This window comes from Drosophila novamexicana, unplaced genomic scaffold (genome assembly GCF_003285875.2).
Source record: "Drosophila novamexicana strain 15010-1031.04,08,12 unplaced genomic scaffold, DnovRS2.1 tig00000817-arrow-arrow-pilon, whole genome shotgun sequence".
Classification (NCBI taxonomy): Eukaryota; Metazoa; Arthropoda; class Insecta; order Diptera; family Drosophilidae; genus Drosophila; species Drosophila novamexicana.
This window is the reverse complement of record NW_020824827.1, coordinates 483,187-508,039: the sequence shown is the minus strand read 5'-3', so window position 1 is coordinate 508,039 and position 24,853 is coordinate 483,187. Positions and strand designations below refer to the sequence as shown.

At 44.1% G+C, this 24,853-nt stretch overlaps 1 protein-coding gene across 5 annotated transcripts; it reads right to left on the bottom strand.

The window, feature by feature from the left end:
* Positions 1 to 569: 569 nt before the first annotated feature.
* LOC115764052 lies at positions 570 to 22,933 on the bottom strand. 5 transcript variants are annotated; one of them, XM_030706894.1, is made up of 13 exons: positions 22,900 to 22,933; positions 19,570 to 21,853; positions 15,997 to 17,101; positions 11,639 to 14,325; positions 10,990 to 11,599; positions 9,822 to 10,144; positions 8,333 to 8,626; positions 8,038 to 8,262; positions 5,528 to 6,865; positions 5,284 to 5,466; positions 5,133 to 5,225; positions 4,805 to 4,922; positions 3,273 to 3,689 (listed from the first exon to the last, which is right to left on the bottom strand). In XM_030706894.1, exons 1-13 carry the CDS (start codon positions 22,929 to 22,931, stop codon positions 3,667 to 3,669), a joined length of 9,315 nt encoding a protein of 3,104 aa, XP_030562754.1. In that variant the 5' UTR covers positions 22,932 to 22,933; the 3' UTR covers positions 3,273 to 3,666. The 5 variants fall into 5 exon arrangements, with proteins under 5 accessions (XP_030562755.1, XP_030562754.1, XP_030562756.1 ...); XM_030706895.1 differs by lacking the exons at positions 3,273 to 3,689; positions 10,990 to 11,599; positions 11,639 to 14,325 and adding exons at positions 570 to 2,013; positions 8,767 to 8,904 and having other exon boundaries at positions 8,038 to 8,268; positions 9,822 to 10,138; XM_030706896.1 differs by lacking the exons at positions 10,990 to 11,599; positions 11,639 to 14,325 and adding an exon at positions 8,767 to 8,904 and having other exon boundaries at positions 8,038 to 8,268; positions 9,822 to 10,138.
* Positions 22,934 to 24,853: the final 1,920 nt, after the last annotated feature.

Genomic DNA, 24,853 nt, shown 5'->3' with positions numbered 1-24,853 from the left:
AGACTATAAAAGCTAAAGACATTAATAAAACATTTTCGTGGCAATAATTGGCCTTTGTTTAACTCGTTTGGTTGAAAATTTGTTAGAGATCGGACAATGAATACCGAAGCTTTTAAAAAAAAAGGGACCAAGAAAAGCAGTGTGTCTATGTTTCTGTTCAATGTGCATAGAAGGAAGCTTAAAATGCTTGGATTCAGGGTATGTACCAGTCGGGCACATCCGACCAGAATTAGTTTACTTGTTTTATTATTTATTTAATATGTGCATGTTTTGTATTTGCTTTAATAGGTTTTTGTTGCTCTGCTCCTCTTTTCAATAATTTGCATATTATATTTTCGATTAGGTTTTAAATAGTTTTGTGCTAGGTACATTTGAAATATTGCCAAGTTGTGAAATGCTTTGAAAGTGCGCTTTGTTTGAGCTGACCCCGCCCCTATATATATCGAGAGAGGGGGCGGGCGACTGACTGATTTTGCTATTTAGTTCCTAACTACCATTTGGTGCCCTTTGTTGTTGTTGTTGTTGCTTTTGATTTTGTTGTTGTTGTTGTTGTTTTTTGTGATATTAAAAAATTTGTTTGTATCAAATGCAATAATTGGCGACATATTGTTGTTGTTGTTGTTGTTCTTGTTCTTTGGGGAGTTTGGAAAAAATGCGCTACTCTGCACAAAAGTCTGTTGCAAAAGTCTTTAAAGTTATTGTTTTTAGTTACCAACATACCTCCTCTGATATATATATATATATAAATTGTGGTTTTTCTTTAAATATTATTTTGAGAGCCCGCACAGGAACGTGTACAACAAGTATTGATGCGCCGTAGTTACCAGTTCGCATGTATCTATATAGACCGATATCGGGTTGGACTATACGAAGCGACGACAGTCAATAAACTGTACTTGATTTTTCATATAATTTGTTAAGAGAACGTTGCTTTAACATTTGATGTAATTGCCATCGTTTATAATGATTATTTAACACGCTTAACTGATATGTTGCATCTTTATGTAGTATATAATATGTAGTATATATATATATCTGTATATATGTATATATATGCGTGCGAGTATGTAAGCATCAACAGTCGTTATACCCTTGTAGAGAATGCCATATATAATATAAATATATATTCATGATTAGTAAGAGCTAGGCTATAGCCATGTTAGAGTGTAAACTAGTCTCTTTTGTCTAAAAGTTGGCTTCATGAAACTTTGCATGTGCCGGAATCAAACGGATCGAAGTATTATATCATATAGCTGCCAGCTAGCAGGAACAAAAGGTCGCAATTTAAGTTCTTGAGTTTTCAAAATTATTTCTCTTATTAGTTGAAATCGAACTAAGATCGGGCTACTATAGCTCTATGGGAAGAATCAATCGAAAACTGAGATTTTGTGCGTAAAAAATGCTTTTTTTTTTATTTTCAATATAACTCGTTTCAAATCGAACTACTATAACTTATAGCTTATGCCGCATTTGGATTTGAATATTATACGGATTTTTCACAATCTGAACTTGCCTACAAGGGTATTTGATGTTCGGCGTGCCGAAATAAGTCGTACCTTCTTGTTCTTGTTGCATTTTGCTTGCCTAAAAATTCGTTAATTTATGTATTCTTCTTCTTCTTCTTTGTTTTTGATATTTTTTAAAATTTGTTGTTATACTTCAGTCAATTAACAATTGATACAATTTCGATTTTAGATTTTCATTAAAATTTTGGTTGTTGTTGTTGTTTTTTTTTTTTTTTTGTTAGCAAAGTTTCTAGTTTGATTTTGTATTTGTTTTGAAGTTTCGAAGATAAATGCAGCTGTTATTGTGCTTATTTATTATATTTATACTCTAACGAATCCGCGCCCTTTCCGGTCGGGTAGTTGGGTTAGTTGTTGGCCTTTGGCGCTTAGCTGTAAAAATTGTCGCGCTGTTGAAATAACGGCAGTGGTTCGCTTGGCGACTCCGAGCGTCGCTCCTCGTCGCTGTCCTGGCCCGATTGACCCTTGGCCGTCTTCGACATGGCTTTCTCTGTGGGTTAACAGAAGGAGAATAAATATTTATATAGGGAAAATGCAATTCGAGTTAAAGTCGAGCCCAAAAACCATCCCAAGCGTGCTGTAAAAGTTGGACTTAAAATTGTCTTTATACTGAAAACCGTACAAAAGGAGTTCATATACATTATATATACATGTAGATATATAGATATATATGCTTGTATAGTTTGGTTTTTGTGTGTTCTTGTTGTTGTTGTTGTGCCTGTTGAGCTTATACTTACTCGTCTCTTGAGCTTTGTTGGACTGTTTTAGCTGGTATTTTATTTATATTTTTTAACATTTTACACAGTTTTTGCAAGTGCATTAATTTTGATAAAGAGCCTGAACCGAAGACAACTAAGCTTAGCCGAATTTGCTTTACTCTATTGATTTATTTTAACTGATTCTAATTTATTGATATTTATTGCCTCTATAAATATCAAAGAGTTTGTCCTGAATGACTTCTTAACTAAACAATAAAGCCTAGAAAAATTCAATTTATACAGAAGCATCGTCAGGCTGAGCAAAAAGCTAGAGATTCGAACTACTGTGAAGAGAAAATGCATAGAGAACTTGACATAGACGTCATATTTTGAACTCATCTAATTAACCTGATAATTATATCTTATGGGAAGATTCTAATCAACACCTGATCATTAGATCATGAAAAGGAAAGATCTAATTAACGCCTGTTATCTATACCCAAAGATATCCAAAAGGAATAATCGATCGGAAATCAAGTTATTATTTGACATTTTATATATTTATGTATTCATTCCAAGGGTATTTCATCTTCGGCTTCTTTGCACTTCTCTATGCAAAAGTAAATCTTTGAAATCGTTTCAATTCTTTTTCAACATAATTTTCAATATTTTCTTCATTCTGTTTCCAATTGATTTGCACTGTGCTGTGTTTTATTTTGATAGATTTATTAAAGTGCCATATTTGTTGTGTATAGCTAAAAACTCTATTTAAATGCTGTTGTGTGTGTGTGTGTGTGTGGAGGTGTTTTTATTTTGTTATATTATTTGATGAGAATATTACAAGCGCGTGCGTGCTGATTAGTTAGGCCAATTCCAAGCTAATAAACTAAGCAAATTTTAATTTGAAATTCAGAGAAAGTCGGCAAACTATGCAGATATATATATATATGCATATATTATATATGTTTGGGTATTATAAAAACAAAATGTGTACAAACCTTGACTTACGCATTTGTTTAATTGTTGTTTAACATTTGTGCTTTTTGTTGTTGTTGTTGGTACTTGTTGTTGTTGTTGCAATTGCATTGTTGTTGTTGTTGTTGTTGTCGTTTAGTATTTTGTGATTGCTTGAACTGATTTGTTTTTGTTTTTTGTTTTTTTGTGAGCTTAGCATGCGATAATCTCAACGTCGCGTGAGTTCTTGCTGTGCTGTATTTTTCTTTTTATTTTGTTGTATTTGTTGTATGTATGTAGTTGTTGTTATTGTTGTTGTTGTTGTTGTTGTTGTTTATGCATATGTAACTTGGTTTACAAAAGACACACATTTGAACCTGGACAACAGTTCGTGGCCCATTTAACAACTCAAACAAATAACAAAAAAAAGTGTGAACAATTAAATAGAAACAAAAACAAAAACATAAACAACACGACAAGCTAGAATTGAGTTAGTTGTGACTAGTGGGATTGCCTAAAAGTATGCAAGAAAAAATAAAAATAAATAAATAAAAAATAAATCAAATTTATAAAATATGCATAATAATATAAGAAATATACAAACACAAAGTATATTTAAGCTATGCTGTACAGAAAGAAAAAAACAGCTCTTAAATTTTTAAATTATTTTTAACATGAACTGTAAAACATTTAACATGAATTGTTAAACACGAATTATGCGCATTTTTCGATGAGAACTCATAGAATTTCAAACTTTTTATGTTATATAACTAAAAACTTTGAAATGTTTGAATTATTTTTAACATGAACTGTAAAACATTTAACATGAGTTGTAAAACTCGAATTATGCGCATTTTCGATGAGTACTCATAGAATTTGAAACTTTATGATCTAAAACCTTTTAAATTTATGAATTATTTTTAACATGAACTGTAAAACATTTAACATGAATTGTAAAACACGACGAATGATGAGAATTCATAGAATTTGAGACTTGTTATGATATATACCTATAGGTACATATAATTATATATGCACCCAATAGCTAAATGCATGATTGGTTTATGTGGGGCATGTTCTATGTGTGGGAGTATGGTATTGACTGTGGAAGAGTATCTGAAGTGTGTTTAAGGGTTTGTCAGTGGAAATATATGAATTTCGTACGCCTTTTCTGATGAGCTCGCAATGAGATGAGAATGATATTGGATTCGATATGGAATAAGAGGCGTAACACTTTATAGATGCATATGCATATGATATGTATTCATTAATCGTCTAGAAAATTAGAAAGAATTGAGAGAGAATATATATATTTAGATTAGAAGAGCATAGAGACAGTTTTGAATGGATCAATGCTGTGGTTTATAGATGAATACACTGAATAAACGCTTAAGATACATATAGAAATACATATATATGTGTGGGAGTGTGATGTGATGAAAAAACAGAAAACGAAAAAGAACAATTTGGAGAGCATTATTTATTAGTAAATAACATAAACATGGAACGTAAACTCAACTGGCAGGCATCGGAATATATATTATAATTGAATTGCTTCGGACATCGAATCGAACTTAACTTTAATGTTCTTAAATAATTGTTTTGTGAATGCTTCTTGAATCTACGTACCGGCAACAATTTTGCTGACTTGCATGACTTGCTGGGCCAATATTTGATTTAGCTGCAGTAAATGCTCGCGCTGCTTCTTCTCCGCGTTGATCTTGCTGGCAGGCAGCGTCTCGTTCTCCTGGAGGGAAAATAGATAGCAAAAGATTGAGTTCAGATAAATGTTATAAATACTATATTTGTATATAATATTATAAGTGCTGCCCGGCTTTGCCAGGTTTGCCAGGTCCGGCTTGAGCTGTGCGTTGATCATCTATCAATCAGTCAGTCAGTCAGTCAGTCAGTCAGTCAATCAACAATAGATATATTTATATTTATAGAGATTACTTACATTGCTGCTTATGGGCGCTTCGGCGAGCATTTTTTTGATGGATTCAACCTTCTCCTGGCGACGCTTCTTCTCCTCCGGCGACAGTTCGGGCGTCTGTTGGTTTAGATCAATCAATGAGATCAATCAATTGGATCAATCAATTAGTACTCACTGTCTCTGGTATGTAACGCTCGGGTATGACTATCTTGTTGGGCGCCAATAGCAAATTGTCAATGGTATTCTCGGAGATCTTCTCGCCCTGGCCCAGCGCGGAGCGCACCACATCGGGCGCATTGATGCGCGGACGCAGCGCCACCTCCATGTCCAGATCATCGCGTGCTCGCCAGTTGGTGTTCTGTGGGGGAACAAATAAATATGATTAAGCTGGACAATCTAGAGAGTCTATTGAGGCTTACATTGCGATTCATGTCGTTCTCGGCCTGCACCTTCTCCATGGCTTTCTGGTTGACATTGTTGGGCGCCGTGTAATGCCTCCGCTTCTCGCGCGGCACGGCGCGTCGATGTTTGTGCGGCGGCGGCACGCGCTCGACAATCTTTTCGGTATCCTCCGAAGCCGAGCCGGCGGACATTTCGTTGATGATCTGACGCGCGGCGACGCTCTGGAAGACCGGCTCCGGACTGATGTCCGTCAGGCTCTTGTTGAGGCTCTGCAGCGAGTCGGTCTTGGTGCGCAGAGCCACCCTCGCGCTGTCCCTGCCCGGATGCGTTTGCTGCTGCAGCTGCTTGGCAAAGTAGGCATTGGCCAAAGGATTCAGATGCTCCCGTTGCTGCTGCTCCCGCTGCTGATGATGATGATGATGGCCATTGCTCTGAGGAGCTGGCGGCGGCGGCGCTTGATGCTCATAGTTGCTGTTCCGATCGTAGTCGGAGCCACCATTAAAATGGTGTCCATTCTGTTTGCCATTCAAATGACGGCTGTGCCTGGGCTTTGGCGGTTCACTGTAGTTGCGTGGCAGCGACTTGGAGCGGCTATGATGCCCATTGCCCATTTGCTCCTCGAGCAGCTGTTGCTGCTGCTGCTGGTGCTGCTGCAACTGCTGAGCGTAGTGCTCCTCCTCGAGCACCTGATCGAGATTCTGTATAGAATTGCTAAGACCGCGTTCGCTGCGATCGCGATGTCGGCGCTCCGATTCGCGTTTAACAATGCGCACCGTTTTGATCTCCTGCTTCTCGAGATTGCTCAGATTGGCAAAGGGATTGCTGTCCAGAAAACCATCGCTATCGACGCCGCTCAGCTCGAGGGCATCGCTGCTACCATTGTAGCGACTGTAGTCGGCCAGCTTGCCGGAGCTGTTCGTGTTGGTGTCCACGTAGAGGGGCGTAGACAGATTCAGTGTCGAATCATTTAGATGCTGCTGACTGCCATTGTGCATATGCATATTGGCATCCAGATCGGTTTCGGTCCAGCTCGTTGAGTTGCTGCGCTTCTTCAAGCTGCCGTTGGAGCCATTCGGCGGGCTCAGCTCCTTGTTGCCAATTTCCTGGTACAGGCGCGTCGAGTTCTCCGTCAGCTGGCGCACCGCAGAGCTCAGTTCGTGCCGCTGCCGCTGCATGTCCCCGACCAGAGATTGGACACGCTCCAGCTCCGACTGCAGCACCGCCGCCGTCTGGTTGCCGTTCAGCTGGTTAGGATCGTTGCCTGCGCCATTCGAACGCGTCGCCTGCACCTTCTGCCGCAGCGTGAGCAGCTCCTGCTCCAGACGCGCATTGCCCGCCACGGTCTGCTCCAGTTTCTGTGGAATCACAAGACAAGGGTTTAGTTTGCAGTTCCAAGGATGAGACTATGGCACATGCAGCAATCGCAGCAAATACAATTGAGAGGCATCATGTAGAAGTCTTTTGCATTTAATACTAAAACAAGAACTGGGTTGAACTTCATCTAAGCTCTGGTACTACAACTAGAAACTGTTCGTTTTACCATGAACTATATCGCTTCAAGCCCGCAATTCAATTTTGAACCGAACCAGAAACTCCTGCTTTTAGCTAAAAATTAATTTAAGATAAGCCGAACCAAGGCTCAAACCCACCGAGTCGAACCGGAAACTCTTCAAATAGAAACTCTTGGTTTTACTATAAATTTTTATGTTTTCAACTATGAGCCGAATAGGAAATTTCTACTTTTAGCTATACATTAAAACCGAAGTAAAGCTAAATCCCAACGATTCGAATCAGAAATAAACATATTGAACCTATGAACCGAAAGAAGGCTAAACAGCGCCGGTTCGGACCAGAATTGTTTGGTTTTTTCTATAAAATACAATTGTTTGACTCCGAAATTTAGACTTCTCAAACTGAACCGGTTTAAACTAGAGACTCCAATTTCTTTACCATGAATGATATTATTTGAACCCAAAAGTTTATTATTTTTTACTTAAAACTGAGCGAAAGCTGATCTGAACCGGTTCGAATCAGAATCCTATATAACTTTTTTACCTAGAACGAACCTTAAGTTTTGATTTTTTCATAGAGCCAAATCAAGGCTGAAATTCAGTTTGAGCCAGAATGAATGAATTTTTATGTTCTACAATGAAACGCATTCAAACGAACCTTGAATAAGTTCTAAGCCAAACCATATTTTTATAAACCTTTTTGTTTTTTGGTTTCGACAAATAATTTCTAAATGTTGGAATTGGATTTAAGTCACCAAATCTATTCAAATATTTTTGAGCTTTTCGGATTTATAAGGATTTCCGTAAAATGATCGCTGAACTCTTGAGGGGAATCGATTTGCATATCGAAACAAAGCAGTTAGTTAAATATTATTGTTTTTTTTTTTTGTGATTTTTCTCATTAGTTACATAAGCGACATGCGAAGCTCAAGCAGACAAAGACTAGATATTTATATATAGTATATGAATATCTGACACATATAATGCAAAAAACTTCTACTAGGCACCTGGGCTACCTTTGAGTTCTCGGCCAGCAGCTGATGCACGCGGGACAGCTCCCGTTCCAGTATGTGCTGTTGCTTCTTGGCCGCCTCCAAAGCCATAGGCGTGGCATTGTTGTCATGTATGCGCGCACGTAGACCACCCAAAGCACGCTCCAAATCCTCCTTGTCACGCTGCAGGCTCTGCAAGATGCCCGACTCCTCCTGCAGCAGCTGATCCAGCTGATAGAGCTCACGCACCTTGGCCTGAAAGCGAATGTATATGAGAATTAACTGTGAGCTGTGATATCCGGCTGAGGATATATGTTACCTGCAACTCGGCCTGATTGGGACTGAGGCGTTCCCATTGCTTCTGCTCCTCCTGCAGCATTTGGCGCTCCTGCATGCGCTGATTGAACTCGAGGCGATCCAGGGTCGCCGGCTGGGCTCGGCCATTGGCATCGTTGCGATAGAGCGAGCCCAGCTTCACCATGTTGTCCACCAGATTGACCAGCGGCTTGCTCTTCTCATACTGGCGCTCCAGGTCCAGCAAATGCTGCTTCAGATAATCCAAGCGCTGAATGCTCTCCGCCCGGGTGAGGCCCTCGGCGCCGCGTAGTCGATTCTGCATAAAATTTAAATTGCATTGCATGAGTTAAAGTTTGAATTGATAGCATTTTTCGGTTAGACAGATCGATTTTTAGTCACAGAAACCAACACCACAACCAGCACCCAATTTTGTAGAGCTCACAAATAGTTAACCACCTGCACATTGTGTATATCGCTGCAGCATTGCTCGATGGCCCGTGCCGTTTGGCTGCTCTGGCGGCGCAATTGGATTAGCAACAGGACCAGCTCCTCGTGAGTGCGACTCAATAAATCGCCAGCCGAAACATCCAGGTTCTGTATTTAAATCAATCAATCAATCAAGATATATTTAAGCCTATAACACACTAGCCTATAGTCACTTATCTAGATTTTCACTTGTTTTCCACCCATGCGAGTGGATTTTTGGTCACTGATAAAATGAATTGTCTTCTTGTTTAGTATTTAAATCAATCAATCAATCAATATATATGTAAGCCTATAACACATTAGCCCGACTGTGTCCAGATAAAAGTCAATCTATTAGATTTTCACTTGTTTTCCACGCATGCGAGTGGATTTTGGGTCACCGATAAAATTGATTGTCTTAATGTTTGCTGAGTGCAGAGGGTTAATATTTAAATCAATCAAGATATATTTAAGCTTATAACACACTAGCCTATAGTCACTTTTCTAGATTTCCACTTGTTTTCCACCCATGTGAGTGGATAGATCAAATAGATTTTCTTATTGTCCCTTGAGTGAAAAGTGAAATGTAGTCGAAACTTGCCCAGAACACAGACTCATCTAGGGTTGGAATTTCCCATTCTGCGGGCTCATCGCTTAAGTTATATAAATGAAAAATTAATAAAAATGAGCACAACAAAATCGGGGTTTCACCCATATTCCGTATACAAACGCTGGCAGATTTGCTGATTGAAAAAAACCACCTTAAAAACGAGTTGAAAAACAATCGAATAAAACTTTAAGCAAAAATAACAATGACATTATAAAGTTGACCGCCCATTTTTCACGCTTGTCTCTGGAATGACCCAAAAAATAACTCTTCTTTTAATGTCTGTGATAAATTAAACTTCCACGCTCGCATGGCTTGAGCTGTCAATTGGGGATTTTTAAAAAAAGAAACACACTCTCATTTATGGACATTGCCTCCTGCATTTATGCCTCGTCAACCGCAGCCCCCAATCACATGCCCCCTGACCGCCCACACTTACCCTTATCTGTGAGCTCGTCTCACGCTCGAGCATATCAATTTCAGCTCGACTGCCGGCACGTCGCATGGCAAACGGCAATTGTTGTTGCTGTTGTTGTTGTGGCGTCGATGTGGCCATGCCCACTGTGCGTCCGTATGGAGCGCGATCTGTCAGCTGTGTGGCCTTGGCATATTTGGTTTCCGTTCCGTTGCCATAGTAGGGATCATAGTGGGCGAATGCCGAGTCCTGCTGCTGCTGCTGCAGTGCATCCGAGGGTTCTGGCTTGACCGTCAGATTGACCTTGGGCAAGTTGTTGACATTGCGCACCGATATCGAGGCTGTAAAATGAGTTGGACAATTATTTAATTGCATTTGGAGCAGGACTTGGCAGGCGGACTTGTAATTATAATGCGTGCGCGAAATAATTAGAGAAAAGCATTAAATCAGGGTTAAACAGCGGCTCAGCTAAATACATTTTATTGTTTTCTTTCCTTCTTCTTAATTGTATTAGTTGTCAGAAAGTGAAGGCGTCTACAGGAGCTGTTCAACGGGCAGCTTTTCGCTGAAAATTTTTGGCTGCGCGCAAAAGTATGCTACAGTTTTTTGTTCATGTTTCGACTATACAGCGTGTGTACATATGCGAGTGTGTGTGTGTGTTTGTGTGTGATAAGGAATGAATATGTGTGTGATTGTGAATATTTACAAGCGCATTAATAATTACATAGATGTGGGATTCAAGTGTCTTTTGGTTCATATATATATATATATATATAAATGTTTATAAAGAATATTGCTTACCATTTTGTTAATGTAACAAAACAACACAACAATTATGACAACAACAATAACAAATAACAATGAAAAAAATAGTGTAAAACAAAAACAAGCAACAAACTATGAAAAAACCATTGAAAATAAATAAACAAAAAGGCCTCTTTTGCGGCTTTTAAGACTTTTAACTGCCAGCTTCCGCTTTCTCTCGTTCTTTCTTTCTCTCTCTCTCTCGCTCTCTCTCTCCTTCTCTTCCTCTCTCAGTAACTCTTACTCTCTCTATATGTATCTATCTCTGTGCCTCTCTCTGGCTTATGCCTCTAACCTGGCCAATAATTGCCTCATATCATTTAATTCTAAGTGTCGCACGTTGCGTATGCGTAATATTCTCAATTGTGCTTCTGTGCAGCCGCATTCACAATGGCATTCCCATTGGCATCGTTGCTGGCTTCACTGCCTCCATTTAGCTGCTGGATTATGGAGCGCACATTGCTGGTCAGCGGCAGCATTGGCCCACTGGAGGTTGGCGCTGTTCTGGTCGGCATGGTCTCGGGATTATTGCTGCTCTTGAGCAGGCCGCTGGACATGGCGTCCCATTGGCGTATGGTCTCGCGATCCAGCTCGTTGGACTTGTGCGATAAATTGGAGCCCGTCTCCTCGCGCAGCACCTCGTACAGATCCGCATCAGTCGACGAGCCCTGCGCCAGCAGCTGCACATAGACATCGTGCTCATCGGCCGGATGGAGCGTTGCTGCCTGCAGCAGACGGTGCGCCGGCGGCTTGTGGTTATCGTTCACGTAGGTCACTTCGCGGCTGAGCTTTGTTTTGTGCGCCTGACAGCTGGGCGTGGTCATGGGCGCTGGCGTCGGTATGGGCGCGGCTGCCGCAATGCGATCCAGATCGTCCAGAGAACGAGCGTGTCGCTGCGAGACGCGACGCAGGCTCTCGCGCCACAGTGCATCCTCCTCCCAGAGCAGCTCGCCACCTAGAACTGAGAGTTGATTCGCGTTATTCGTGGTGCTGCTCTTCTCTAGCTCTAGCTCCAGCTCCAGCTCAAGCTCAGCTACGCCCACAACCAGAACCGACTCCGAATCCGCCTCCGCCTCGGACTCGGCCTCATACAGGCTACCACCAGTCAGTTTAGGAGCGACATTTGTGTTTTTAGTATTTGTAAAATGTGAATGAGTTGGGTTTAATGAACCATGACCATCTGGAGACACTTGCTCCACCAGCTGCATGTTGTTGTTGTTCAGCTTGAGCTGTTGGCCCGCCTTCAGATTCTTGTTGCAGCTGTAGCTGAGCTTCTCCACGTTCGCCTTCATGCTGTACAGATTCTTGCTATCGATCGCCTGATCCTTGTCGACCAGCGCATCGACGACATCCACAAACTGCCGCCTGTCGATGGGATTATGTATGTGCGCTATATTCAGCCCAGGTGCGTGTATCTCCCGTTGATTGTTCAGCTGCGCCGCCGCCGCCGGTGCTGGCAGCTCCGAGTAATAATACGGCGCCGATTGCGTCGATATATTGCTATTGTTGCGACTGTGCAGCGGGGTGAGGCAGGCGCCGGGGACGACGCCGCTGCTGCTGCTGACCAGCTGCTGTATGGAGTCCGTGGAGGATAGAAAGTGTATGTTGCCATAGAAATGCTGCTCATCGCCCTCGGCATTGCGAAAGATCTTTGGCGGCTTGATCAGTAGATCGGCGCCAGCTGCACGGCTGGGCAACAGATCGCTGCCCTGCAAATGACTGAGATACGTGTCCAGCTCATGGCTGCTGAGCGTCTCCTCGAAGTGTTCGCTCATCGACTCGATTTCGCTAATAGACTCCTGCGAGAGCGGACGACGCGAACGCTGACGCTCCAGCTCCGAATCGGAGCGCTGGCGAAACTCCACCGATTCGCTCGAGTCGCTGCTCGGCTGCACCTGGAGCTTGCGATAGAGCTCCAGGTCGGAGGAGGTGCGTGAGGAGCAGCTTTTTTCCGTTGGCCAGCTGTAGTTGGAGTCGGAGAGGGTGCGCGCGTGCTGCTGTTGCTGCTGGAGCAGCACCAGAGCCGTAGCCCGACGCTGCTGCTGCTGCAACTGTTCAGGTGTGCCGCGCACCTTGGCAAAGTGATCCGGCAGCGAGAGGCGGCTGCTCTTGAGCGCGGTGCTCGGCTCGGTTTTGGGCAAATTCAGCGAGCTGTTGCTGGCATGCATCTTGGGCAGCTGCTCATAGGATCTGTCGCGCCGGCGCACCGTATCGTAGTGCTCCGAGGAGAAGATTTCCTCCGTTTTTAGCTGTTCCATGGGCGGCGGCGAGTCGGGTATGGGCGGCGGCGGCAATATCTCGCTGTCTGAGCTCTCCGCATAGTTGTTCAGCGGCGTCGAGGCGCCCAGATAATACGACGCCGGCCGGAACGTGTCTGACAAGCTGAAACGTGTGCGGGAGCGCAATCTCTTCGCCTCCAGCTGCTGTTTGCTGCTCTCGTCGTCCGCATCGGAGCTGTCGCTGGCCGCCAGGCTGCTCTTCGTGGGCTTCAGTATGTCCGGCATGTCTTTGCCCGCGCGTTTTTTCGTACACTTTTTGCTCTTCTTCTTCAGCGTGGAACGGCCCGAGGAGCAGTGCGCCTCCTCGCCAGCGGTTGCAGCGGCTGCGACTGCGCCAGCCAGCTCCATGTAGACGGGTTCCGTGTGGACTCTGCTGCTGCTCTGGCTCGTGCTCGTCACCTGGCTGGCTATGCACATGATCTCGTAGTTGCTTCTGTTGTCGTCGTCGTGAAGATTCTTGGTCATCTCAACGTAATGATTCTCCTCCTCCTCCTTCTGCTGCTGCGTAGCTGCCTCCTCCTCCTCGGCGTGCATGGCGACCAGACTGAGCGTGCCCGGCTGGCCCAGCTCCACCTTCTTGGGCGTCATGGGCAGATAATGACTCTCGTCCATTGCCTGATCTGTCACCGACACGGTTTTATTTTCATACAAATTGACTTCTACAGGCGCAGGAAGAGGCGTTTCCTTCACATCCGCCTCCTCCTCGTTGTCGTCGTCGTCGTCCTGTGCTAGCGCCTCATCTATGTCATCGTCTGTGTACTCCTCGCAGGCGGTGCTCTCATCCTCCTCCTCTTCCTGCTCCTGTTCCTCCTCCTGCTCCTGTTCCTCCTTCTGCTCCTGTTCCTCCTCCTTCTCCTGTTCAGGTGCTGTCGCCTCACCTGGTGCTGGCTTTGCCTCCGCTGTGGGCGTCAGGTCCTCCTCCGACTGTTGCTGCTGCTGCTGCTGCTCTTGCTGCTCCTTGTACAGCTTCAGTTGCATCAACATGGGCGTCTCCTCGGCATCGTTTATGGCCAGCTTGTTGCTGTACACGGGCACATAGTTCACATTCTGCGGGGATTTCGGTGCCTGCTTTTTAGGCAAAATGGGCACCGGCTGCAGCTGCAGTTTCAGCTTGGGTCGCAGAGGCGGCTGCTGCCCCACGCTGGGCTGCACCTGAATAATGGGCGTGCGGCTGGCCTCGTGCACCTTCAAGATGGGCTTCAGCTGGAAGCTCGGGCTGCCCACATTCCCTCCTCCTCCTGCTGCTGCTGTTGTTAAATTTGAGCTAAGACTAATTGTTGTTGTTGTTGCTGTTGTCTGTGCTATTGTTATTGTTGTCATTGTTGCAGCTGTCGTTGTTGTTGTTGTTGTTGTTGTGTTTTGTGTGCTAGTTGTTGTTGTTGTTGTTGTTGTTGCTGTCGACCTTCCTGCCGTCACACTTATGTTATCATCCAGCCCCGGCCCAGCTGCGCTTTGTGCGTTTTCTTTATCTTTGTTTTTTTTTTGTTCAAGCATTTACAACATTTACAACAAATTTTCAATAACCACAAAAATGGAAAAGAAAGTTATATAAAATAAAATTTTTTTTTTAATATTTTTTGTTTTTTTTTTTGTGTTTCAGTTTTGAGCCCATGATTTGAGTTTTTTATTTATTTTATTTTGAGTTGGGTTTTAGTGCGAAATTTACAGCGGCTTTTTAGTAGACGAAACACCAAGCACCCATGATTGCCATGATTGATGAAAATGTTTTAAAAAAAAAACCAAACTACTCAAGGAAATCAACTGCAGTCTGACAACAACATTGAAAGTTTAAACAAACTAAAGAGAATGCCAAAAAAGAACTCGGCGGCGTTTTGATTAATTTAACAAAAAAAAAAAAAAGGTTGCCTGCTTTTAAGCTTGGGCTCAGGGAACAGATTTATTCAATATTTGTTTCAATTAATTGGCCATAAATAAATATGTGTGTGTGTGTGTGTGGCAGGAAGGTATTTTGTTTTAATTATTTTTCAATTGTTTACACATTTTGCCCTTTGTTTTTCGGTTGCCTTTGCATAACACAAATTAATTAAAACATAAAAAAATGCAGCCAACAAAATTAAAAAATAAATACACTACAGTATTGTTTGTTTAGTTTGGCATCGATTTTAATTGGCATGCATTTGTTAGGGGGATGAGTTGTTAAGAGTTCGCATATAGCTTAAAGTGTTACGCTTAAACCTAGAACAGCAGCTACTTAGTTTCTAGATAGCATAGCATAACTATTAAAGTTACAAAGCTCAAAACTACTCTACAAAGCAGTTGCCAGCTTAATCATAGATATTTACAAGGCTGCAGGCGCTACGAGAGAGCACTGAGCGAGGGGGGGCAGCAGGTGTATGGGGAAATACAAAACAAAGCTATAAGCACGACCAGCTTAGGCCAAAGGCAGCTGCAGAAGCTACACTCAAAGAAAAGAACCATACAATTTCCAGTATTCCATTTAAATGGCGAAAGATATCGAGTAAAGGGGTAAAGAAAAGCAAAAATTAACAAAATAATCCTAAACCCTAAACTTAGTGCTCCTCGTGCCGATGCTTAGTTTTTTAAGAAAAGATCAAAAAAATGTACTCCGTTTGGATCACTTTAGAATAATTGAAGAAGTTTCTAATATTTACATTTTTTTTGCGCATACTTTTTTGTGAGATAAAAAAATAAATGTAATTTTTGTATGCAATATAATTGTATATACATATATATATATATATTTTTTTTAAAGAATTTTGAACAAACTTTTTTGGAATATTTGCAAGCGTTTTATTTTAAATTTGTATGCAATTGAATTTATTTATAAAAATTGTACTAATTTTATTAAAATTATTGTATGCACCTAATTTTTTTGAGTGTAGCTAAAAGGTAGCTGGAAGGCACTTCAATTGCAACAGGAGAGCAAAGCCAAAGAGCTAACAAAAGTAAAAGTAGAAACTACGCCAGAACAAAGGCAAACTTGCAACAAGAGAAAGAGAGATACAGAGAGAGAGGGCGAGAGAGAGCGCGAGACAGAGATAGATTCAGAGTATAGATAGACTTAAAGCAAAGCAAAAAATGGGGGGCGGGTAAAATTGTGCATAATAAAAAGGAAAAGCAAATCTTGTACTCACCCTCATCATCCGAGGAGTAGCTGTTGTAGACACCGCCGGGACCCATATTCGCATGCGTTTCCGATCTGGAGCGCTGAATGCCCGCTGAGGCGCCGCCGCCGGCTGCGGCAGGATTGGAATTTGTGGCTGCTCCAGAATTGCCGACTAGCCCGGTTTTGCCCGCATGCGGGGCATAGCGTGCACCGCTGGCCACGGCCGTGGAGGCGAGCAGGATGTTCGGATTGCTGCCCAGCTTGGACATGGCCGACATATTGTTGGCGCCCTGCTGGACGCCTTTGCGCGTCAACGGAGACTGCAGCATGCGCTGTTTCCATTCGAGCAGACGCTTCATGGACTCCTCGCGCTTGCGTTCGCCATCAAGCGGATTTGGCGGCGATGGCCCGGCGCCCGCCGTCGGCGATGTGGCCAGCGAATTGTTGGCCGTCGAATAATCGTCGTCCAGGCCGCCGTTGCGCTTGGGCAGCCGGGCGCTGGCCGAGCGCAGGAACTGCTCGTTCTTGCTGATGATCTCCTGCGTGGACATCGAGGGCGGGAATATGGAGCCCGGATGCACATTAAGTGGCGGCAAGTCCACATCCTGCTGTTGTTGCTGTGCATGCGAGGAGACGGAACGTGCCGCGGCACCGCCGCCGGCTCCCTGGCTGGCCGAGCGACTCATCCGCGGCATGCTGCACGCGGCGCTGCCCTGCGCCGCCTGCGCCTCGGCGAGCAGCTCCTGGCGCTGATGGGCGCGCTCATAGGGATTCTCATAGCCAATCGTGTGCATGCCGCTGCCAAATTCAGCAATGCGATAGCTGCCCGCCTGCTGCGGCTGTGCGCCTCCGCTCTGCAGATACAACGCGCTCTTGCGCATCTTCTCCGCATAACTCGCCTCCGAGTAGTAGAAACTGTCCGGCGTGCGATTAATGTCCAAACTGGATTTGGGTCGCGGTGCACGTCCGCCCGCCTCCTGTTTGCTGTGCGCCACGGCTGCGGCGGCGGCAGCGGCCGCTGCCTCGGCACGCGCCTCGTACTCCAGAAAGTCGGCAGAATGCGGACGCACAATCGCCGCCGCGGACCGTGCACGCAAGTCCATGTTATTGATTAGCTGATCGGCGGCCGCGGGCTGCGAAGGGATGAGGAGGAGAGAGGGAGTTCAAATGGCAGTTAGTTTGGTTTCGTATATAAAGTGGATTTTGCATGCGAAACGAGAGCCTCTGGCATAAATCATGCACGCGACTCGTTTCCTGGCTGACCCACAAAAGCAGCTGCAGCCGCGTCCAAAAGGGCGAGCAGCCCATAAAGTTGCACTTTGGGCGTGCAACGTGTGGCAGCTGTGGCAATTGCCGCACAAAACGTCTGCAATTTAGCTACCCACTGACATACTAAGCTCTAATTAGTGGGCGCGCCAAAACGGGCTTCGCGCACTTACCACCAACTCTTTGGGAACTGCAACTGAGTTCAGACAAGCTGCAGGCGCTGCCCCTCAACTCAAGGCACAGCCGGAGTCCTTATGTTCTCGCAAAAAAGAAGCCATAAAATAATATTTCTACATGCATTTGTAATTCAGTTTCTCCATTTAACTGAGGCGCGAAGCTAGTTATGATTCATATTTAATGAAAATTAGCTGCATTTGTTATGACAGAACCCACATTCCAAGTTTCATAACTGTAACTCCTATAGTCCTCGAGATAATACTATTGTTTCTACACATAGTTGTAACTCGTTTCTTGGTTCAACTAAGGCGTGAAGTTAGTTATGATTCATATTCGATGAAAGTTAACTGCAGATACCAAATCCCATATCTCTAACTGTTTTAGGCCCCGAGATAATAATATAATTCCTACATAGAGTTCTAGTTATTTTTGTTTTTTTGGCTTAACTGTTTTATTTCTCTAACTCTCATAGTTCCTGAGTTCGTTGAAAGTACTTTTGATAATATCTTAGGCCTGAAAATACCCGCCCCTGTTCATCACAAACATTTATCTTTCGAGACCCTTTTACAGCGTATTCTATAAGCCAACAAGCTGCACGCGAGCAACTTTACCTTGTTTGTCAAATCTCATAAATTTATAAAGCAAATTATAATTTTTAATTCCATCAGAAGTTCAAACAAGACGGAACGCAACTACTGAAAGTATTCACTACTCATATATGCAAGTTTTCATAGAAGTTTTTGCTTTTCGTAAAGATTCAAGTGGTGGAAATTATTTGACAAACCTTAATTAGTTTCCGCCAACACACTTGATACATGTTAGTCTACATAAGGTGCGGTAAAAACTTTTTAAGCGCAGTGTTTTCTAGAGTATTTCTATGCTGAGTTAATCTCTGCTTCCTTAAGAGAGAGAGTCTATGTAAGACAGCAATCCGAGTCTAACGTAACCTAACCTCAAACTAATCGACCTTAACCCAACTTTAGCAAACTTAACAAAGACAATGAGGAGAAAGTATTAATTCTTTCCAAATGTTTGCTGGATTTATCTCTGCTTCCTTAAGATCTGTCTGAATAAAAGTCTATGTAAGACAACAATCCGAGCCTAATCTAACCTCAAATCGAAGTTAACCCAACTTTAGCAAACCTAACCTAACTTAACAACATGTTAGGTAAGCCAACCTACAAAAAAATTATTTTCATCTCTAGAAATCGCTAATGCAATCGATTAAATCGTGTGTGTGTGTGTGTGTGTCAAATGCTTTACGCTGTCTATCAATCATTTTGTCGAAAGTTATCGCAAGTCAAAAACTTTTTCCATTTAACATAAGGTGGAATTGATGATAGCCAAGGGAGGACGGGTAATAAAATAGATATACGGAAGCCAAATGCAAGATGCTAACCAGGTTAAAGAAGAATTTAAGATGTGACGTGGCATTTAAAATGATGAAAAAAATTAATCGCTGGGAAATGAAAACTAAGTAACTCGGCTGTTATCGACTGCGACATACTCTGCTTAGAGTGCAGCGTTGAATTATAGTCTGATTCCACTTTGCTTAAAAAATGTTATTTTTACGATATCGATTTCGATATCTCCTCCCATTTTCATAAGATCGATAAATATCGATTTTGAGACTTGGGTTTTGAAGCATAACTCGAAGATTATAAGAGCTAGAGACACTTTGGTATGTAGGGTCTTGGATAGAATACAGATGGAAGGAATATTTCACTTTTTAAATATCTCCTGCCTATTCTGAGATACTCGAATCGGCTCAAGTCGGGCACACCCAACTGACACACAATTACTTGTTAAAGGAAATAAAATTGAGAGGTTCTAATTGTAAGAAATGAATTTGGAGTTCCGAGCTAGGTTCGATATGAAAACGATTTGCCGCCTAGGTCCTAGTTAAAGAGAAAGTGAAATCTGACAATTTCTATTCAACAAAGAACTTGCTGTTAAATGCATTGTGCTCTTCTATTGGCCGCAAGTGTCGGCAAAGTAAAAGCCTGTCTGCGCGTTGAGTTAAACTTTAAAGTAGGCCAAACCCTCGACCCTAACCAGGAGTGTGGTCCACATTTGGCCAAGGTGCAACTTTTTGGCTTCTATTGGGCAAAGTTGGCCCAGCTCAAGCTGGACGCAGTGCGATTCAGGGGGTACCTACCTCCAAGTGGTTGGGCGTATAGCGTTGAGGCATGGCGGGCACATGCTTGCTGCCATCATAGCTGGGCGGACTGAGGGGCCGCCTATAGCTGGCCGCCTCCTGGAGCAGAGCTTCGTGGGCGCTGAGTGCGCCGCCGCCGGCGCCCGCCAGCTGTGACATATTGTAGATGTCCTCGTAGTCCGCGGCAGCAGCGGCGGCGGCGGCAGCGGCAAACATGCGCTGCTGCTTGGATCGGCCGTAGGCGTCCGGCGTGCGTCGCTCCGCCTGCAGCTGGAGCTGCTGCTGCTGATGCTGCTGCTGGGTCGGATAGGGACGCTGCATGAGCTTGGCCATGTAGAGATCCCGCTCGCCGTAGATCTCCTCGACCGCGCGCTGCTGCTGCAGGCGGGCGATCTGCTCCTCCATGTCCAGATGCTGCTGCTGGAACTGAGCCTCCAGATGATCCAGCGAGTACTGCTGCTGCGCCTGCTGCAGCTGCAGCGCCGTCGACACATGGCCCGTGCGCGTATCATAGATGGCATGATGCTGCTGCGCCTGCGGCTGCGGCTGCTGAGATCTTTGCTGATAGAGCTGCTGCTGCTGCTGTGTGCCGGGCGAGTGGATGCGGCGACTAGGTGGCAATGGCTGCTGCTCGTTATGCTCGGGCGAGGGCGAGGAGTAGCCGCCGTCGTTGATGCGTCGCGGCTTGGGCGGCGCATTGGCATACAAAGGCTGAGCACCTCCGCCCGCTCCTGGATTATCGGAGGCGGGGGTGACCTGCCCCTTGCCCGGCTGCGATTGGAGCGTGTGTATGCCCGAGTCGGAGTTCTCGCCGCTGTGATTCAGCGAGGAGTTGACGCTCGGCTCCGATTCGCCGCTGCTGGGCGCCTGCATCAGACTGGCCGCTGCCAAAGCGCGGACCCACTGCATCATGGCGTCGGCGCTGTCAGCGGCCAGCCAATAGGTGCGCATATTCTGATGCTCGCACTTGAAGGCGAACTTGCGATAGATCTTGTCCTCCGGCAGGCAGGCGGCGACGCGATACGACGGCAACAGCACCGAGCCCAGCAGCTTCTCCTCCTCCGGGCCCTTGTAATAGTAGAGACAATATTCGGCCAGGACGAACCAACGCTTGCGCCACACCTTCAGACCATCGGAGCCCTGCTTGTGCAGCCAGCCGGAGAGCGTGACGGGCGTCGTGGGTGGACGCTTCGTAATGGGCGACTTGAGGGCCTGCATCGAGCCGATGCTCTTCTTGCGATCGAGCGGCGCATGCGTGGGACTGCGCGTCGACGCCGATGAGGACTCCTCTGAGCTGGGCGTCGGCTTCGGCCTGGTCACGCTCGAGATTTGTGTCTGACAGGCCTGATTCACCACATGCCCAGGATGATTCTGTTGTATATAGACGGGCCCGTGCTCGCTGCCAGGCGTCTGCTGCTCCGGCTTGTGACGTTGCTGTTGCTGCTGCTGATGCAATTGTTGCTGCAGCTGTTGTTTCTGTTGCAGCTGCAGCTGCAACTGTTGCTGCTGCTGGGCATAGAGCTGCTCCTGGTAGTGCTTGGGCAGCTGCTGCTGCTGCTGCTGCAGCTTCAAAGGGCCCGAGGCAGCCTGATATTGATTGGCCAGATTCAGCGTGGAAGGTGGCGCCCGCTGCTGCTGCTGCTGCTGTTGGAGGGTCAGGTTGGAGACCATGCTGGAGGATTGGCTCATGTGGTAGTGGCCCGTGGGCGGATTCATGGCCTGGCGCATGGCGAATGTGCGCTGCTGCTGCTGCGCCGCCTCGCTCTGCGTGGCCAGCTGTGCCTGCATCTTGGCCTGCTGCAGCTGTTGGTATTGCGCCTGCAGCGCCGAAATGGGATGTTGACCCGCGGTCGCATTGCTTGCCTGCAGTCGTCCAGCAGCTGCCAGATATGTGCGCTCCGTGGGCGACTGATACAGCTGCTCCCCACCGCCTCCTCCTCCGCCGCTCGAGTACGACTGATGATAGGGTGAGCTGTGCGAGCTGCTCGAGTTGCCACCGTGCGTATGCTTGAGCAGGCCGTGCTTCGACTGCGGCTGCATCTCGATGGGCGAGAGCGGGCCGCCGCCGCCGCTGGACGAGGTGGCCGTCGGGGATTGCTGATAGAGCGCCTGCGGCGCCAGATGATAGCCGGCAGGCGAATGTGTTGCCGTGCGATAATCAATCAGATTTGTTTGATAGGCCAGCGGCAGTTTCTTCTGCTGCTGGGCCGCCGTTGCCGCCTGCAACTGTTGCAGCTTCTTGGCGTCCATGGTGCCGGCCGTGAAGAGCGGTGGCGCCTCCAGCCTGCAAACGAAAGAGAGAGAGAGAGAGAGAGAGAGAGAGAGAGAGAGGGGTAAAGATCAGACACAGATTGTAAATTACGTGATGCAGCAATTAGCAAAGGTCGCCGGCATTAATTCAATTGCGTGGACAGCAGCTTAAGCTCGACGCTTCAACGTGGCTTTCGCCCCAAATGAACCAGAGAGCCGCGCCAAATCCGCGCCAGCGGCCGGAACTGTGCGACGCGAGCTCAGCGCGTAATTGCTGGTAATTGATTGAGTGCAGTTGCTGTGCCCCACTAAAGGCAGCCCAGCCTCGGCTTCGGCTCCGACTGAGCCCATTGAATGTGGGTTAAAAAAAAATGTACATTGATTTTTATGCAAGTGCATGTTGCACATAAAAAGAAGGAGAGTGGACTCTATGAAGCGTATTTTATTTTTTTTTTTATTTAATACATAAAGATAATTAATTGGAATTAAATGCTGTGCACCTTATTAGAATACACAATTTTCTTAGAGCAAAACCAACACAATGGAAGTGAGCTATATAAATATATATTCCTGATCAACATCTGTATATATACATCACAGCACAGTCATTATAATCATAGAAAACTGTATTTTATAGTCTCCCAGTTTTAAAGCTAATATCATCAAAAACATTGCTCAGTTTTGTCATTCTGCTGCAGGAGATGAAAGTGTGGGAATCGAACTGATCGGATAGCTATATCATATAGCTGCTATAGAAAAAAAACTCGACGAACAGTAGGTTCTGTCCTGATAAACTTTAAGGTTGTTCAAGATATCTTTATCTTAACCAAACGCGGCATAATTGGGATTCGAGTGGGAAAATCATATCTATAACGGACCTCTACAAAATTTAGTTCCGTGTGAAAAAAGCTATCACCAAAAATTATGATTTCCGTGTTTGTTGTTCTGTTTGTCAAAATATCAAAATATCTCAGCTCTTAAATATCCCTAACATATCTGCGAAATCTTATTTTTCGAAATTCTGCACTTTCCGCGCATTTAGTTTTGTTTTTAATACATTTTCAGGATTTAACAACTTACCAGTCCCATAGCTGATAAATGCAGCCAAACATGTTTTCGCCTTTTATTTTATTTATATTAATTTTTTATAATAGACGACTTAATTAACTTATAATTTAATTGGCTTTATCAATAATTCAATTGCGCGCACTTTTCCAATCGTTTTTTTTTTTTGCGACACTTTTTCTATTATTTCAATTTTATTTTGATTGTATGCAAAAACTAAATTACGCTTTTCTTTCTCATTTTCCAAATGAAATGTGGCGAGAGTCTCGTTTTATTTTTTGTCTTCTTTTATTTTGTGATATGTTTAGTTCGTGCCACGCTGTCAGAGAATGAACATATATCGCCCAGTTGCCCAGTTGAAAATTGTGTGAAAAAAAAAAATTGTTTATTTTTATTGAGGACAGCCGCCAGATTTATGCCTCACAATTTCAGATGCAAATTGAAAATGCGTTTGCAGCTGAACATTTATTTCATTAGGCGCAAAAGAAATATATCTCCGAGCATACACTGAGTAAATATTGTTTTATTTACTCGCAATGCTGATGAAATACTTTTGTTGTTGTTTGTTTTCAGACATACATTAAAAAAATATTCGAAATCTGTTGAAATTACAATTGGAAAATAAATTCAACAAATTGCTCATAGTAATAACGTTTGCTAAATATTTGCCATTTTTTTATAGATACCAAATCATTTAATTTGCAATTTGTTTCACTCTTCAGAAATTGAATAAAATGTAAACTTTGCTAATGGAACTTGTGCAAAAATGTAAGCAGAAATTGTGAGTGCAAAATGGATTTTCATTAAAAATGAAGCAAGGAACTTGCAAATCAATTTTGCTTAAATCAACAACTAGCAGCAAGTCACAGGAATTTACTAATTTCATTAGTAAGCATATTGGTTTTGGTAGAAACTAGAGGAAATTGCCCGGCATTACAATGGTACGTTGAAGCATACCTAGAGTGCAAGTGAAGGATTGAGTAATTGACGCCAGCTTCAGACAAATGCAAGGATATTTAACTAAATTAAATAAAATTGTGCTAAATACATAAATTGACGTGTTTACTGAGATATTACCCAAACTGTTCACATCGAGTTCTAACCCCGCAAAGGCCCCATCGACAAAGTAAGAAACTCATCTGTATCTCTCAATCTGTATCTGTTTATGATAGAAGCGAGTGCTCACCTTTTTGATTATAACTGATCGAGCTACATTTGAATTTGACAATTACTAAGAAAGTGTTGCTTTTAACGACTAAAAACAATAGGGTGTAAGCATTAAGAGTGAGTGGGTTTCTGTGAAGCTAATTCAAGAAACTTCCGCTTCTATCAACAGCGGACTCTGCTACCAACTCATGCTTTACGCTCAGCTTTAACCACTTGAGAATTATAAGCAAGAAAACTTGAACATTCTTTAAAAGTTCCCTGCTGCATCGACCAAGCTGGCAAACCAACCTGTCAGCCAACGTCCGCAATTAAATATGACGATTTCTGCCTGAATGGAAGCAGATACCTTTACATTTATATTATTTATATATAGACCGAGAGCCGACATTTGCCGCAGCTGTCAGATGAGCCGCTGTCGATAGCGAAGTCAACGGGAAAATGCATTTAATGCAATTGACCAGACCTTTCCAATTATTTGACACAAATGAAATGAGAGTCACAGATATTTGTGTGCGGCAGATGAAATAATCGACATTGCATTTGCGAAATGAGTTATAAATTGCGTATATCATTTATTTAATGCAGCTTGCAATCGATTTTTGATAAAACAAAACCAAAAAAAAAAAAAAATAACTTGGATGGCATGCTTCGAGGGGCGCCTGCCACATGCCGCATGGGCGGGGCCAAAGATGTGTTAGAGCCAAGTTAACAGCGCCTGGCAGCACAATAAAACTTGGCACAAATGTCGACGTTTGTGCATTAAAAGCAAAATCCTGTTGAAAATGTTGCGCAATAAACAAAC

Excerpts from the sequence above, each read along its gene's own strand:
- LOC115764052 (XM_030706894.1), bottom strand. The coding sequence starts at position 22,931 with ATGTTTGGCTGCATTTATCAGCTATGGGACTG. Across the intron at positions 14,326-15,996 it reads CTACTCCTCGGATGATGAGG|CTGGGCCGGGGCTGGATGAT; the intron begins GTGAGTACAAGA and ends CACAAAGCGCAG. Across the intron at positions 8,263-8,332 it reads CCAATCAGGCCGAGTTGCAG|GTGCGTGAGCTCTATCAGCT; the intron begins GTAACATATATC and ends TTTCAGGCCAAG.